At 33.1% G+C, this 17,609-nt stretch overlaps 1 protein-coding gene across 1 annotated transcript in view; it reads right to left on the bottom strand.

The window, feature by feature from the left end:
* Positions 1 to 17,609, bottom strand: part of LOC149789827 (anoctamin-4-like) — a 143,309-nt gene that overhangs the window by 65,936 nt on the left and 59,764 nt on the right. Inside the window, exons 13-16 of the mRNA XM_089973133.1 lie at positions 16,804 to 16,868; positions 10,779 to 10,913; positions 3,646 to 3,812; positions 905 to 987 (exon numbers count right to left, since the gene is read on the bottom strand). Of these exons, the coding sequence (XP_089829259.1) occupies positions 905 to 987; positions 3,646 to 3,812; positions 10,779 to 10,913; positions 16,804 to 16,868 (450 nt within the window). The remainder of the gene's footprint in view (positions 1 to 904; positions 988 to 3,645; positions 3,813 to 10,778; positions 10,914 to 16,803; positions 16,869 to 17,609) is intronic.

Genomic DNA, 17,609 nt, shown 5'->3' with positions numbered 1-17,609 from the left:
AAAAGGGAGGAAAAGAGGATTCCTACCCTTCTTGATCTCTTTCATTGTGGCCTAAAACACCCATAAAACCTCAAATGGGCATTAAAATCTTGATTATCCCCAGAACAAAACCAAATGTGATTGAGGATCTCTATAGGGAGTGGAACTACTAAGGAAAGTTTGGTTTTTACTTACAAAACTGCACTGACAATGAAATAAACATACTCATAATTGCTGTTAAACCATAAACAACCTTTATCTATAGACCTTTCATGAAGCTCAATCCTTTATATTGCAGATACTAAGAACAGCAGGAAAAGAGTTTTATGGGTATATGAAACCCAGGTCTGGATCAAACACTGACAAGCCATTACATGGATTCCATTCCTCTGAATACAACATAATGCTGATGATACTAGTGGTGGTTTTATTTCAGTCTAACACAAACTCACTTATATCATAGTTAATATTAATGGTTCCTTTGACTGAATACAATACTAATGATAGTAGTGGAAGGCTTATTTCAGTGTGACACAGTCTCACTTATATCATGATTAATGGTTCCTAAATATTGTTTATAAAAGAGAAATCTCTGCAATAATCTGGAAGGGATAATTGTTGTTGAAATTCAAGGTGCCAAGTGAGTTACTTAACATGCAAATTCAATAATGCCTCCTATTTTGATAAATCACAAATAAAGACCACTCCCTAACAGCAAAAATGTTTCATTAGCCGAATTTAGTAAACTGTTCACCCAATATGAGACCACTTCAAAGTTAAGACCTTTTTTTTAATAGTAATGAATATGGTCCTAATTACAAGGTTGTACTAAATTTTGCACATTTTTCATGAAAGCATCCATCACATTTCATTTCTGTCCCATAATAATTTCCATGTGTACAGTATTCAAGAAAGGTCCACTTACTTCTTCCTGTTCAAAATCTGCTGTATCCCATTCATATTCCAGCTCAACTTCCTTTCTCTTCCACAGCTCATGGAAAAAGGAAGCTAAAATGAAATTAGTCTGTTTAAAATCATACCAGGAAGATGGGAATCTTCAATAAGAATAGCTTTGACACATCAAGAATATTAGAGAAAATATTGCTGGATACTTATTCTGTAGGGTTGAAAATGATGTTAAACCAAGCGTTTTAGCTTTGAAATTGTCAAACAGTCCAGTTCTTTTCAGATACTCACTCAGTATTCCTAATTAGCCACAGAAAATGAACAGTCAATCAGTTTCTTCATTATTATTTTTCTAAACTGCACATCATGGTTCATGAAGATATTTCATCAGGAAATTCAAGCACTTTTCAAGGACACAAATTTAATTTTCAAGCACTATAAATAACCACATATAAACTTAGGAGGAATGTTGATTATGGCTTATAGAATTAAACAAAATATTAGAATTAAGTGTTTCATTTCCAAACAAAAACTTTTAAATATGTTTTAAAACTTGGCCTACTGGTAGATGAAGATATTGTAGCCCAAAGGGCATGGAAGTAGAACTGCAGTCATCTCAGTGATATCAATGTGGAAGTTAAAACTCTTATTGCCTATTTTGTATAACTCTTTTTTGTTATTTTTCATAAAAATATATTCCAAATTCATTAATAACATCAATATTTCATTTTTATATGCTTTTCACGTTGGCAAAGCTCTCTAACTCTATTAATCTAGCTGAGGTTACTTTAACTCAGTAAGTTCCTGGTTATACCCATGGTGGGGACTTTAGAGCTAAGGTCAAATGTAAATACATTTTCAGCAGAGCTGTCATATCCCAGTCATCTTGCATTTGGTATTAGTTCTATGGGATTTCTTCATACCAATATTTTCTATTAGCAATACTCTACTGCTTCAAGCAAATGTAGGAGTAACAGGGACACAATTGTGCCATTTTGAGACTGTTTTATTGATTATCACAATTGGTACACATCAATAATAATGGTCCATCAGTAAGAAATAAGGTGACTGCAGATACACTGACCTAACATCTTCTGACAAATGCAAAACATAGCCGTTTATCACATGGCCATACCCATACCCACAGCATGTATAGGTCTTCTATCAATCTTTTTAAAAAAATATGCTTCTCATTGCAGAGCACTTAAATTACTCTTTTTATCAATCTACATGACCTGGTCAACACAGTATCCATTCATTTACATTTTCTGTACTTACAATCCCGAATGTGACTACTTAATAATGAGAATGCAACTGACCCAAATGAGACTACTTACTAATGAGAATGCAAGTGACCCAAATGTGACTACTTACTAATAAGAATGCAAGTGACCCAGACTACTTACTAATGAGAATGCATGTGACCCAAATGTGACTACTTACTCATGAGAATGCAAGTGACCCAAATGTGACTACTTACTAATGAGAATGCAAGTGACCCAAATGTGACTACTTACTAACGAGACTGCAAGTGACCCAAATGTGACTACTTCACTAACGAGAATGCAAGTGACCCAAATGAGACTACGAGACTACTTACTAATAAGAATGCAAGTGACCCAAATGTGACTACTTACTAACGAGAATGCAAATGACCCAAATGAGACTACTTACTGATGAGAATGCAAGTGATCCAAATGTGATTACTTACTAACGAAAATGCAAGTGATCCAAATGTGACTACTTACTAACAGGAATGCAAGTGACCTAAATGTGACTACTTACTAATAAGAATGCAAGGACCCAAATGTGACTACTTACTAATGAGAGAATGCAAGTGACACAAATGTGACTATTTACTAATGAGAGAATGCAAGTGACACAAATGTGACTACTTACTAATGAGAGAATGCAAGTGACACAAATGTGACTACATACTAATGAGAATGCAAGGACCCAAATGTGACTACTTACTAATGAGATAATGCAAGTGACACGAATGTGACTACTTACTAATGAGAGAATGCAAGTGACACGAATGTGACTACTTACTAATGAGAGAATGCAAGTGACACAAATGTGACTACTTACTAATGAGAGAATGCAAGTGACACAAATGTGACTACTTACTAATGAGAGAATGCAAGTGACACAAATGTGACTACTTATTAACGAGAATGCAAATGTTCCAACTGGATGCCTTAAAGAATACATATGTGACCCAATACTAGGAAAAAATTCTGGATGATTGGGTTTCTTTTTTAATAGCATAAATTGTTTTCTTTCTTGATATTAACATCAGTAAATTGACATTTGCTAAATGAAACATGTTGTGAAACTCAAGCACCTTTCAATGACTTATGATCACTTTCAAGAACTGCTACTGTACTGCTGACCTGTGTTTCAAGCATTTTTCAAGGTAGTGATAACAATTCAAGTACTTTTCAAGATGTGCACACACTGTACATTTCTTCTGCATCTTTTCATAGCTCAGCCATTCAAATGACATGTAGTTGGAGGAAAAAAATATTATATAATCATATTATATAATCATTGCCTTAATTAATATATCATCTCAAATCAAATCCAAAATCTGGATGTTACATTACTTTACCATTCCCACTCCAACCCACCCCCACTTATACTAACACACAGTCATGGATAGGCAGGATCACAAAATCTTCAAGTTTCCTTTAAAAAATCACAAGTACAATAAATTAATGGTGAAATGATGATCTGCAATAAAAGACTGAAGATTACCCCAGAGAGCCATGAAGCAAGCAAAGAAGACAGTGGCAGGATTGTCAAAGAGATATGTTGCCATGGAATAGGTGCAGCTGTCTTGAAGTTTCCAGTATGAGCACCGCTTGTCACATAGTGGGCACATTGTTAGATTCCCAGACTTGGTTTCATCGCAGAGTTCTGAGCTGGAAAACCAAAAACCCAAATTACTGTATTTTTGGGTACATAACATACTTTTTGCAAAAATATTTTCTTGTTTTGCACTTTGTACAACTGAGTAAAATTTTACAAAAGCAAGAATAAACCAGCAATCAAATTGATGATAAGCTGAATTATGCCCTAGTGGAAGTTGATTCATGTGTGCATTAAGATTACTTCTATATAGTATGAACTACTGTGAATAATTAAAACATTATGAACATTATAATTATGAAACTAGGGCTATTACATTACCAGTAAGCACATTTCATATTTAGGTGTACATTCTAAATAGGAAACTAGGGCTATTAGATACAGGTGCATTCTATAGTTAAGTGTACATTCTAAAAAAACTAAGATTATTAGTTATGGGTGGATTCGATAGGTGCACCTTCTTATTAGGAACCTAGGGATATAAGCTATAGATGAATTTGATATTTACATGTTTGTTCTAATTAGGAAGGTAGGACTATTAACTATGGGTGCATTTGATATTTAGGTGTACATTCTAATTAGGAAATGAGAGCTACTAGCTATGGTTGCATTTGATATTTAGCTGTACATTCATATTAGGAAAATATGGTTATTGGTTATGAGGGCATTTAATATTTAGTTTACATTCTAATTAGGAAACTAGGGTTACTGGTTATAAGGGCATTTAATATTTAGTTTACATTCTAATTAGGAAACTAGGGTTATTGGTTATGAGGGCATTTAATATTTAGTTACATTCTAATTAGGAAACTAGGGATATTGGTTATGAGGGCATTTAATATTTAGGTGTACATTCTAAATAGGAAATTTGGGCTATTGGCTAAAGGTGCATCACAATGGGTCCAGTTCACCACAATTTGCTTGAGAGGGTCTTAAAAAGAACTTGTGATGGAAAACCAAGGTTTGGAGAAGATGGATATCTGAGTGCCATAATTCATATAAATGATGATGTGGAAAGCTGAAAATCCAAGTCATTCAAGGTTTCATCAGTATAAACGTGCATGATAACTTTGGTTGAAATACAAAATTACACTTTAAAGTTAGGCTGCAGAAAAGTAATGGTAGGAGGAAGGTCAATGGTAGGTCAGACAACCTGAAAATGATGTTGTGAATGCTGGAATTCAAACTTGTTTAAGGTCTCATCAATATAAAGCAGCATAGCAAATTTCTTAGAAATTCAACAAAGCTTAAAAATATTGTGCAGTAAAGTCGAAGTTATTGATCCATAACATCAGAGACCACTATAGATTAAATAGATAATCACTATGGTGTGAAGACAGTTGTGTATGTGCTCTCATGTGCATTCATAGGGGCTGTACCAAAATTGTCTTCAAATGTTTCAGCCTTTATTATTTTCTGGTGAAGTTTAGAAAGTTACTAAAAATAAATGTGCCTGTTTGTGTGGCAGATGATTAAATATTTGTACCTATTTGTAATGAGAGTACTGTAATCTAGGTCCTCCTGTCAATTAGAATTAATCACAATGTATACTTAATGCTATGCTCATTTGGCCCACTTGGACAGACTGTCCATCAGATGATTCCTTCTGCCCAGATTATGGTGGACTCAGTGAGTTATCTACTCCATGGCTGCCCATCACAGGTTCTTTAGTGAAAATCCAATTTCGCTATAACCATACATTTAGAAAGAGTAGATATAACAAAGACTTTCAGGATGGCCACTGTAGTTGCCATATTGAATGTCCAAGCAGCACCATTTTCAGTTATGACCAATTAGACCATGGGACAAATGGGTTTCATGGCAATCCTCCAAGTAATTTAGATGGAGTAGCAATAACAAACTTGTGTTCAGTTTCAGATAGATGACAGATGAAGGACAACAGACCATCCATGAGCTCTTCTGGTCTTTGACCAGTACACCTAATAAAACATGAGATACCATTTCCTTTCATGGCTAATTTATCTGTTGTTTGTGGTAAATGAATATCTAGCAACATCCTTTTGATGAGGTACAATAAATGCAGCTACAAAATGGTTATGAGTTAATCTATGCATCAAGTAAATTAGGATGATTACTATTATAAAAAGTCTTCACAAATATGGAATTAGCTATGTGAACTAGCCCCAAAGACTGATTTCAATATGGGTGATTAAAATAAAATATATAGGATACCACGGTAGTATTGGCCAATCAGAAAAAGTTACATAATGGTAAACTCAACAAATAATCCAGAATTATGCAATATAATGGGTTTTAATGTTTGGATTGCCATTTATAAACATTCAATGCATTGTGTGATGACAATTGGAATGTACATATTAGCATTTTATGGCACCTCAGCACTGTACAGTGGCTATATGATGTGAACTAAAAGCAACATTTATGTGGATGGTTTTGTAAAGTGTATAGCTGCCAGAAAAATATAAAAAATTAGATGATGAGAACAGACATGATTGTAAATAATGTAGAGAAAAGATGAAGAAAGTACCAGAAATGCTTGGAAAATGCATTCAAACAACTGAAGTATGATCCAGGAAAGGATGTGATATTTTGCACTTTCTGCACAGAGTATTTATAGAAATGCCAAAGTGAGTGGGCTATTTCATTATGGATCATTTATGGGTCTAAAACCTTTCATAAATCATCTGTGAAATGACACTAAAAGATGCTGCTCCTTAGTTAATCAGGTAGGTCTTGTTTTGAGTTGATATTAATGAATAATAAATGTTGAATCAAAAACTGGACTAACCTGTTTAATTTTCACAGGATCAGTAATAAATCTGTATTTAATACATGATTGTGTGGGTTAGTGAAAAAAACATTTCATCACAGTCATCAATACATACAGTACAATATCATTACAAACATCACTATATAGTAAAATACCATTACAAATATCAATATACAGTACAATATTATACCATCCAAATTTCAACATACAGTACAATCCCATCACAAATATCAATATACAATACAATATCATCACCAATATTAATATACAGTACAATCCCATTACAAATGTCAATATACTGTACAATCCCATCACAAACATCAATATCCAGTACAATTCCATCACAAATATCAATATGCAGTAAAATCCCATCAGTAACATCAATATCCTGTACAATCCCATCACAAACATCAATATACCATACATTACCATCACAAACATCAGTATACAGTACTATCCCATCACAGATATCAATACAGAGTACAATGCCAGGACACACATCAATATACTGTACTATACCATCAGAAATATCAATATACAGTACAATCCCATCATAAACATCAATATCCAGTACAATATGATCACAAATATCAATATGCAGTACAATCCCATCACAGATATCAATATAGAGTACAATGCCATGACACACATCAATATACAGTACCATACCATCAGAAATATTAATATACAGTACAATCCCATCACAAACATCAATATCCAGTACAATATGATCACAAATATCAATATACAGTAAAATCCCATCACAGGTCAATATACAGTACAATCTCATCATATATAAACATACAGTACAATCTCATCATATATAAACATACAGTACAATCCCATCACAAACATCAATATACACCTCTCCCTCGATAATTTGCATACAATGGGGTCCATAAACATAGACTGCACTATAAGTGAGGCGCAAGTTACCGAGGGACCTCCAAAAATTGAACAATAATCACTTTGACATCGAGAAAACCATGAGGGGGGAGCGGTGTTAGGGAACTGGGCTGTTTATTGACTGAATCCTCATTTTACAATCATGTTAATAACAATTTTCAATAATGTGCTTTTTCTAATGAAGTTGATTGTTATTCTGTTTAAATAACATTTATTTTCAAAATGTCCAACATATGAAAGATAGTTCCAACTGGTTTCAACAACCATCATGTATACGCAAAAAAAAATCTGTGTAATGTCACTGCTTTTTGTTTTCTTGATGAGTCTGGTTCCTGTAGTGGTGTTTGATATTATCCTGCCTAATTGGGAGTCCAAAGAGCAGGGAACTAGACTAACTGTTGATACAACACCTAACAAGATTCCTTTTTTTTCAAAAACATGCGACATTTATTTCGTGAGACAATCGTCTATGTTGAAACTGAATTTTTGTATTGTTCAATTAGTACAATGTTAATGTCGTGATTTCACTGGAAGTAATAATGAAATTTCTTATCATCCCTTAGGATATCTCTAAGTGCCAGTTCAAGAATTCTCTGAAACTCACTTGCCCACAATGGTCCATATCTGTGAAGTCAAGCTCTTTATTTTATGAGGTATTCATTTCGCTTGGCTGCCTTGTTGTCTTTAATCACAGTTATGAATGTGTCAGTTAATTTAAGGTAGTTTATGTTACATACACAATAACATTTATAAGTGATGGATTGATCAAATGAAGTACAACCAGGGCCACTAGATTTTAAGTTTGTATGATTTTCGTGCCTTTTAACTTTTCTTATATTCCACCTCCTTTATTTGATTCAAAAGACATAATTAATGTGATAATACAAAGAAGGCCAGCTTTTAATTCAGTGCAACAATACAACAAATACTTCTGGAAGTCAGTTATCAAAACAAGGTCGGCACTTAATTAGGTTCTCAGAGAAATGCTCGCGGACATAGTTGTTACGGTAGATGGACACATTTTACGCATAATTACAAGAGGACACATTGCATTTATGATGGGGGCCCCAAGTGGCCCAGTGGTCTAACGCGCTCATCTGTTACGGAGCACTGCAATCTCACCTCTGTCTGTGTGGGTTCGAGTCTAGGATTCTGCCAAAGTGGGTATGTGAGAAAGCTTGCCAGTAGCTTCTCGTGGGTTGGTGGTTTTTTCTGGGGTTTTCCTGGGTTCTTCCTCCACCATTAATACTGGCTGCCATGTATAGCCTATTGTGTGCTGAAAAATGGCGTTAAACCCTACTACAACAACAACAAAAGCATTTATGTTGATTACACTTAAAAAGAACTAAAAGATAGAACTAGAACACAAATTTCAATTGATAAAAAAAATTATTTAATTTGTATTTATTTATTAAAGTACTGACTCCACTCGGTGTAAGTGACATTTTCATTATTCAAAATTTCCTTACATATCGTTAATTGTGGTGTAATAGGAATGTCGTTTGGAAAAAATATAAAAAATTCTATGATCTATTTTTAAATGTGATATTTCAAAGTGTTGATTAAAATGTCCAGATTCTATCTACTGTTTCGATGATAAAACAAGCAATACATCAAAGTTTCAGTTACCAATTTTGATCGCGATTTTCTTCAAGTTCAACAAATAGGGATCAATTCTGGAAGTATTTGCTGGTCAAAAAAAATGGGATCCACGCCTGACCCCACGTTATAAGTGGGTTCACGATTTATCAAAGTGCAAGTTATCAAGGGAGTGGTGTACAGTACAATCCCTTCCATCACATACATCAATATACAGTACAAACCTATCACAGACATCAATATACAGTACAATCATATGATATACTTATAGGTTACTACATTTGTATTGCAAAATATGAACAAGTTTTTCAAATGGAAATACTGCACAATCTTCGGAGTGCAGTTTATCCATCAGACAAAATGAGTTCATATTTTCCTATACAAATGCAGTAACCTTTTTATTATATGCTCATTTTTTAAAATTCTACCTAATGCTTAATTATATTAACAAAATACACTACAAGAAACAAAGTAACTGAATGTATGCCATATTAACTAAATACACAAGCACAGATTCATCATTACACAGCACCATTATTATTGTGCACATAACTCCACCCAGATAAATTTGAACTTAGTTGCATGCTCGACATAACTTTCGAAAGAAAATGGAGTGTCTAGTTAAAATTGAAATTTGGAGTTATATTGTGAATAAATGCGCATTGCAATAACTTTTCCATTTGATCTGGAATGAATAGATTTTTGTATTATTGTTTTGATTCTATGAAATTTCATGATTATGGGCTGGATTGAAGAAGCGAGGGAGAAGCGTGTTGACATCTGCAAATGTGTTTCTGTTCCTGTCGCTGAATGTTTGAAATCATAAAGTGGGAAAAATATGAAGTCTTTCAATTGCAATTATCAAAAAGACTCTATGGAATTTAATGCTTATTTCATTTTGAGTGCTGAAAGGAGGATATAATTGCACTTATGTTCGAAATTACATTACAATATCAAAATGTGTACTCAAGATTGAGAACCTATGACATGGCTCATGTAATTTGGATTTGCAGAATTAAGAAAGTACATTTTGAGGAAATTCAGGATGTAAAACTAAGTATATTTTTTTGCCATTCTAATCACCAGCTAAAGAAGAAAGTATATGCCTTGTCACTTGAATGTTATTTGTAAGGACCCTTTCTTGCATCTGTCATATATTACAACTAGCCTAAATCTGAAACAATGTATCAAAAAAGTGAACGCGGGATGTGCCAAAGCAGCTGGTATGTGTCAGTCCATGAAACATCTGCTTTACTACATTCATTAACAAATTCAAACAACCGCAACATAAAGTGCCTACTACGTGAGTGTACATGATTTGTTTACAAATCAAAAGTGCTGGCGTCTGCATCCATTGTTTGTTTACAAAAGATAGTAGTTCCTTTATGCACATGAATGCAATATGTGTATTTGCATGCAAGTTCAGTATCGGGTAATATTGCACAGTTCTGACAATGTAAAGTTAATGGAGAAAAAATGAACATATAATAAATCAATATACAATACAATCACATCACAGACTTCAATATATAGTACAATCACATCACAGACATCAATATACAATACAATTTCATTACAAACATCAATATACAGTGCAATCCGATACAGTGTACACTTGCATCACAGACATCAATATAAAGTACAATCCCAGCCATCACAGACATCAATATACAGTACAATCTGATTAAAGCAATTCTCTAGTACTTAACATAACTTTTTAACCCAAAATCAAAAGGACATCACATAATAATCAGGTACATACGTTGGTTTATCATCCAAGAGTGTGACACATCCATAGATGAAACATATCAGGCCTACAACTGCAGCTGGTATCAGCATAGTAGTGTAGTACCCCAACCAGGCAAAGTATATCCCAATCTTCTCTCCAAAATAATCCCTGAAAAGTAAAATCTTAAATATATTTTCTGTATACTCTGAGTTGTTAATGAAACAGTGCATTCTGTTTACTTTCTCAAATTCCTAAATAGGCAAATTTATATGACCATGACTGAAGGGGGGGGGGGTACTGAACTAAACTCTTTGTTTACTTTGACAGGGTGGCACCATCAGAAAAAAAATTATCAAACAAATAATCAAAAAGTAAAAAAAACCCTTGTATCCTTGTTTAAGATGTGTTGTTTTTATAAGTGTAATTTATTTTTGCAATAACACTATGTGGGCAATATATATATATATATATATATATATATATATATATATATATATATATACACACACACACACACACACACAACTGTAATGGACTCATAAATAAGGAATTTCCCACTGCAAAAATACATCCTTTTCCCTCAATAACACCTGTAATGGCTTCTCTCTGGTAGTAGTCATACTGTCTATACTAAACTTACAAAGTATCCTTTTGAAGTATATTGCCTCCACCATCATTTTCAGCTGATGTACAATGCATCATTGTTATATGCTATTCAATCACTGGCATTACATAATAAAGGAGGCAACTCATGAAATCCAATAGATGTCACTAGGACAAAGCACTGAAATATCTGATCGATCTGCTGAGATCATGATAGGTTAACATACTGGAACCATGGTTAGCACAGATGTATGGTGCCTGTGCAAAACATATTTGGTGCCCCCAGCCCCTGATCATTAAAATATTTGCTGATAAGAAAGCTCATAAGAAACTGATGTAAGTTATTATCAAATAAAAACACTGTCATATGAAGAAAAAACAAAGGTTTTGTTTCATTTTAGCTCTTTGTTTGGTTTTTACACCCCTTTTCTTATCCAATTTGATACCCCTCTGAGAATATATCCTTGTGCAAGCGCACTGCTTAGATATAGCTTGTGCCAGCCCTAATTATTAATTTAAATTGATAATTTTTAAAATAAATACATAAGTTTTAAATGAGTATAAGATTAGTATTTTTCTTTCCTTTTAAAACTGAATAAAACAGATTTAAAAAACAGATACACATTCTACTATATATTATACTTATTTACCATATATATTGGAACACCATAAATAATTAATTTTTTCCTGTCACAGAATTTATGGTCAAATGTCTTTTCACTTTGGTCATGTGTCCCAAGACTTAAGATATTAAATAAATTTGTGTTGAATTTGCACCCCCATCAATGCACATTGCAATAAGATAGATAAACAAAATGCTTATTTGATAATACAATGAAAGAAACAAACCTTATATTGTTATCATATTATATATTCCTTTGTTCATCATATGCAATTAATACAAAAAATATATATCCACAAACTCCATATGTCACGTATACATCTATGCTGCATTGTGTATTGCTTATGTCAGATGACACATGACACATTCTTCATTGATATGTCACCTCTATCTGCATGGGTTCGAGTCTCAAATTCGGCCAATGTGGGTATGTGAGAAAGCTTGCCAGTAACTTCTCGTGGGTCGCTGATTCTTTCTGGGGTTTTCCCGGGTTCTTCCTCCACCTTTAAAACTGGCCACCATGTATAGCCTATCATGTGCTGATGAATGGTGTTAAGCCCTACAACAATTACAACAACAACATTGATATGAATATATAAAGAGAAATGAATTGTGTTTGGTTGTAATCCAAAGTCTGAATACGTTTTCAGACTGAAAACTGGATCGAACGAAATTGGATACAAGAGAGAGAGAGAGATATTAGCTTGAGGCACCTGCCATTCATGTATGAAAAATTGTAAGGTGTAAAATAACCAAGATTGCATTACACCTAGGTTAACTATATGACAGTATCTCACAAATAAAAATCATTATTTGAAAATACATTCATTGTAAGTGCAAATAACAATCTTTTCACTAGCATAGGTTACAAAAAAAACCCCGTAAACATCAATGCCTGCTTGTATCAATTATGATTACAGATGTCAAGCAAACAGAAGCTGGGTGTTGAATCAACAAAACTGGCAGAGATGTAATCAACTCATTGTTTCAATTTCTAACATTATATCAAATACAAAGGTTATTTTATTACAAATCAAGCCAACTTCAGAAGAAGACTTTGGATTCATTTAAGCAATGCTGAATTTTTTTATATAATACCAAGTTAGTCGACATAGGGAGCCAACATTGGCTCCTTTTCACCGATATTCAAGAGAATTTTTTAAAAAAACTGAAACAATGAATTAGTTTTTAAATTGACATAATCAAGTGCTTTGCATGGACATTGATGACCCAGTATTTCCCAGAAGATTTGGAAAATAAAATAAAAATAAAACCATTTGATGAACTTGTGAAGGCTAGAAGAGAAGATGATTTTGTTGACAATATACTCATTAACATGGATGAAACTCAGGTGAAATTTTATCTCATTCCTGGACAGATTGTCTGCAAGAAGGGTGTTAAAAGTGTGGGAATTTGTACAAGTGGTGCAGATTTTAAAAAATTACTCTAGTCCTTGCAGTTTCTGCTTCAGGAGATGTGATGTCTCCAATGACAATTTTTCACAGTATGAGAAGCTAAAAAATATTCATGCACTGAAAGTATGGATCATGTGTGCAGGAGAAGGGTTGGGTTGATTAGGAGACGTTGCAGTGCATTAAAGTGTTTTATCTCATGTGTACACTTTAATAATTTTTTTAACAAAATTTAAGTATGAGTGCATTTTCTGATACACAAGTCTCAAATGATTAAAAAGGTTTAACACAACTTACAACTCAAAAAAAATTATATGTCTCAGATGTCTCGGAACATACAGTACACAAAAATTTACTTTAAAAATTGATTTATGGTGTCCCAATAAATATGTTATCCTGATATATAATGTAAACATGGTAGACCTTTTTGCGACCATCAAAGAATTTATAATTGTTTATGCATACCAATGGGCCAATGGCAACCAAACTCTTCTTCCTAAATGCTGTTACTTGAAAACTCAACGATAACATCTAATGCAATCAGAATAAAGCAAACAGAAAGGCACATGCATTTTGTCAAATTAATATGGGAATATGATGTTTCCTACTTTTTGTTACAGAGACTGAAAACTGACAGTCACATTATCAAAATAATTCAGCAATCAAACTGATCTTAAAATTGTTATATTTTTAATAGCAGGTATAACACAAATATGATTTATTGGTATGTTGTTTATAAATTATTTTTATATCCAAAAATGGTTCTGAAATTCAAATATTTATATCAAATGAGAAGACATGATATGCATAATTCCGAAGATGATGAGGACATCCTCTAATGATGCAAATTTAAAAGGTAATCCCTATTTCTACATTGTTATATTGAATAAAAAATGAATCCTACATAAATATCATGATACAGTTATGGTAAATTTAAATTTAGTTCAAAAGAACAAAATTAAATATCTGCTGAAACTACATTACTGACGACAGTAAAAATGATATGTAATCTGAAGTTGATAACAAAATGCTATATTAAAATAATAGTCAATATTTACTAGTCAAGCACATGTATTTACAATCAACAATTTTCATGAAAAATTACAGCTACATTAATGTCTCAGTTGACTTGTCATGAATCAGTTCAAGATTGGTATTTTTATGAAACATTGAGTATTCTCCCTTAGACTATCTATTTTGCTGATGAAAAAATACTGCTATCATATTAAACAAAATTACTAATTGAACATTTTCTCATGCATTTTTAACTAATTATTTTTTTTAAACAAGAGTACTAGAGATACTTATTTATATACTAACAGTTACTGCATTACTTTTCCTCATCAACAATTCACCATGCTGAAATAGCAATCCATGATCAGTATTTAAAAAATTGCTGTCAACATATCTTTTCTTCTCTGTAAACTCTGTGCCAATGAAACACAAGTCAAGTGTGGCAGCATCACTGAATAAAGAAGATGGAGCTGCAGATTTGTGGCTATTATAAGCCTTTAGCACTCTACAAATTACTTTTAAGGCTGATAAATGGATCAATCAGCTATACTCCACTAGGAGACATTAAAATAAGAACCCCTCTACACTTCTTGCATAAATCACACCTGGTCTTGATCAATCAAGTGCATGCATCCCTACACTACATTTACCCAAATAAAGATCAGATCATTTTGAAAAGAGGAAAAAACTAGTTTTATATCTGAAAAAATTGGGCTAAAAAAGACATTTCTGTATTTGGATGATACAAATAGCAGGAACTGCTGGTAATCTGTGTGTCCCAAATTGGCCTGACTCTCTGTGGCATTCCAAGAATCATGTGCAACATGTGATCCCATTGCCTGGTGGCATCAATGTTCTTTACAATCTCAAAATGTGAAATTATTCAACTTCATCACCAATTTAAACAGTCACTGCAAAATGACCATTATTAGTAGCCAACAAACTGACTGAATCAAGCAAAGCTGAATATATTTAGTACTTAAAATCTATTAAGTAACACTTCATATCATTAACATTCCTATTCGTCATTGTAAGACAGCCAACAAATGACCCAACAAAATCATCCAATCTAGCAAAAGAATCAGTATCATGCAAAGGTAACAGGCACTTCAAAAACATTTCGTCACAGACTGACATCATGAACAATATAATCAGAAACTGACATGTTGATTTGATTTGGTGTTTAACAACAAAGCTAAATAACTAGGTCATAGAGTACCAAGGCAACTGGAGTAAAATGCCTTGCTCAAGGACACACCATTGTAATCAATTTAGGCTGATTTGATGGAAGAATTCAAACCCATGCCCTTTTGATCAAAGGTCTGGCACCCTAACCACTGAGCCACTGCACCACTTGACTAAGCAGTAACTGGCAGATAACATGAACAATCTTGGATGTATCTAATAAAGTGCAAATGAACCATATACAAATAATAAGCCCATGTTATTAAGCTTCAAAAGACTCAGCAAATTTTTTTGAAAATGACTTCCCATGTTAGAACAAAAATATGAATCCCATGAAGGGACTTGCACCATATTTGCAAAAGAGGGATTTTGTTGGAATTTATCACAATTCTTTTCTTCTCCTATTTTGTAAAACTCTTGGATGTCCATCTTACATATTCCTGATATACACAAACATAAAAGAATTGGTCATAACCCCAACTTTACACATTTTGAAGCTAACTGGAGAATAAACATGTCATGAAGATGATCATTAGCACATGTAGTATTAAATGATTTTCTTATGAAACATAGCAAGTGAATATTTTCATAGATGCTTTAATTGTTGATCACCACAAGTCTGATCTCAATCTCTCTCTCAACACTATAAGTGGGACTGTCTACCCATAAAAGACAGCCATATGGGATACACATATCTATCCCAAACACATGTGATCAGTGACACTATAGATGTCACCATGTTGCTTATGATTCAAATGGTGATAATGTGAAAAAGACAATTTTGCCGGTTTCAAAATGGTAATTTTTGTTAAACATATTTTTTGGCAGTACAACTAAACTTGTAATGTTCAATCTGAGCAATAGAAATCTATTTTTGAAAATTCAGTGTATTTCTATAACCACCAGTAGATCCATGTCACTGATCTGCCATCTTTTTCCACCTATATTTTACAGCTAGAGATGAGAGACAAATAATATGTATTCATAATGTGGGACAGGAAAATCCCACCCTTGGGTTAAAATCTGTGGTAAGGGACTCTGTTTTTGGTAGAATGTAGCTGATTTATTACCAATCCTGGCTTGCCTATGTTGATTGCCTTGGCATGTCCTTGAGAAATGCATTTAATTCCCATTTCCTTTGCATGGAATAGTGAATACTGTGTTAAAAGTGCTGTTAAAACCAACAAAAACAAAACAAAACACTCCCAATATCCAAACAAACCTGATGTGATCCAGTGGTTGGTACTTGTACCATCTTCCCCACCTTGCCCAGTTCTCATACAGCAGCTAATATACATTAAAACAACTTTAACTTAATCTGGAAGGTCTCACCTTTAAAATAATCACATCCTACTGAGATCTGAATATGCCATATGGCTAACATAGAATCATTTCACAGAATAAATCTAGGTAGATATCTTTTCCTTTTAATAACTTGATGAAATTTGAGCCTTAAATCAACACTAGTTTGAGACATATATGTCTAAATTAAAATGCTGATTCTGAATTATCAATTCTAGGAAGTACAGCAACTAATGAACTAACAATTCATTAAAATATATCACATATACCCTGATAACTCAAAAATCCATTTATAATGAAATATGCTGATGGATCCCATTTTGAAGAAAAATAATTGGCAACAAAATGGAGAAATTGACCATGATGAAATTAGATTCTGTTTGTAAAATTCTAATAATACTGAACATCTAATATTCACCTATTTTAAATGTTAAAATGTCTGATTATCATACACATTATTGGCAAATAAACGAGAAATATATTAACCTATGAGTATACACACATTTATATTGATACACATCTGTTTAGTCTAATGTATAATCACCCATACAAGAACACAGAACTAATTATAATATTGAAATGAGCCATGGAAATTTCATGGGTTCTATCAGAGTAGAAATGTAAGTACATAAATCTTTTCAGATTCAGGACCCTATATTTGTCAATGAAGGCCCTGGAATTTCTTAAATATAAATCTTATATATTATCCAGAAACAATGGTTGCTA

Source organism: Sinohyriopsis cumingii, chromosome 10, assembly GCF_028554795.1.
Source record: "Sinohyriopsis cumingii isolate HCF-2022 chromosome 10, ASM2855479v2, whole genome shotgun sequence".
NCBI lineage: Eukaryota > Metazoa > Mollusca > Bivalvia > Unionida > Unionidae > Sinohyriopsis > Sinohyriopsis cumingii.
Note: the sequence above shows the minus strand (reverse complement) of the source record. Positions and strands in the feature narration are given on the sequence as shown.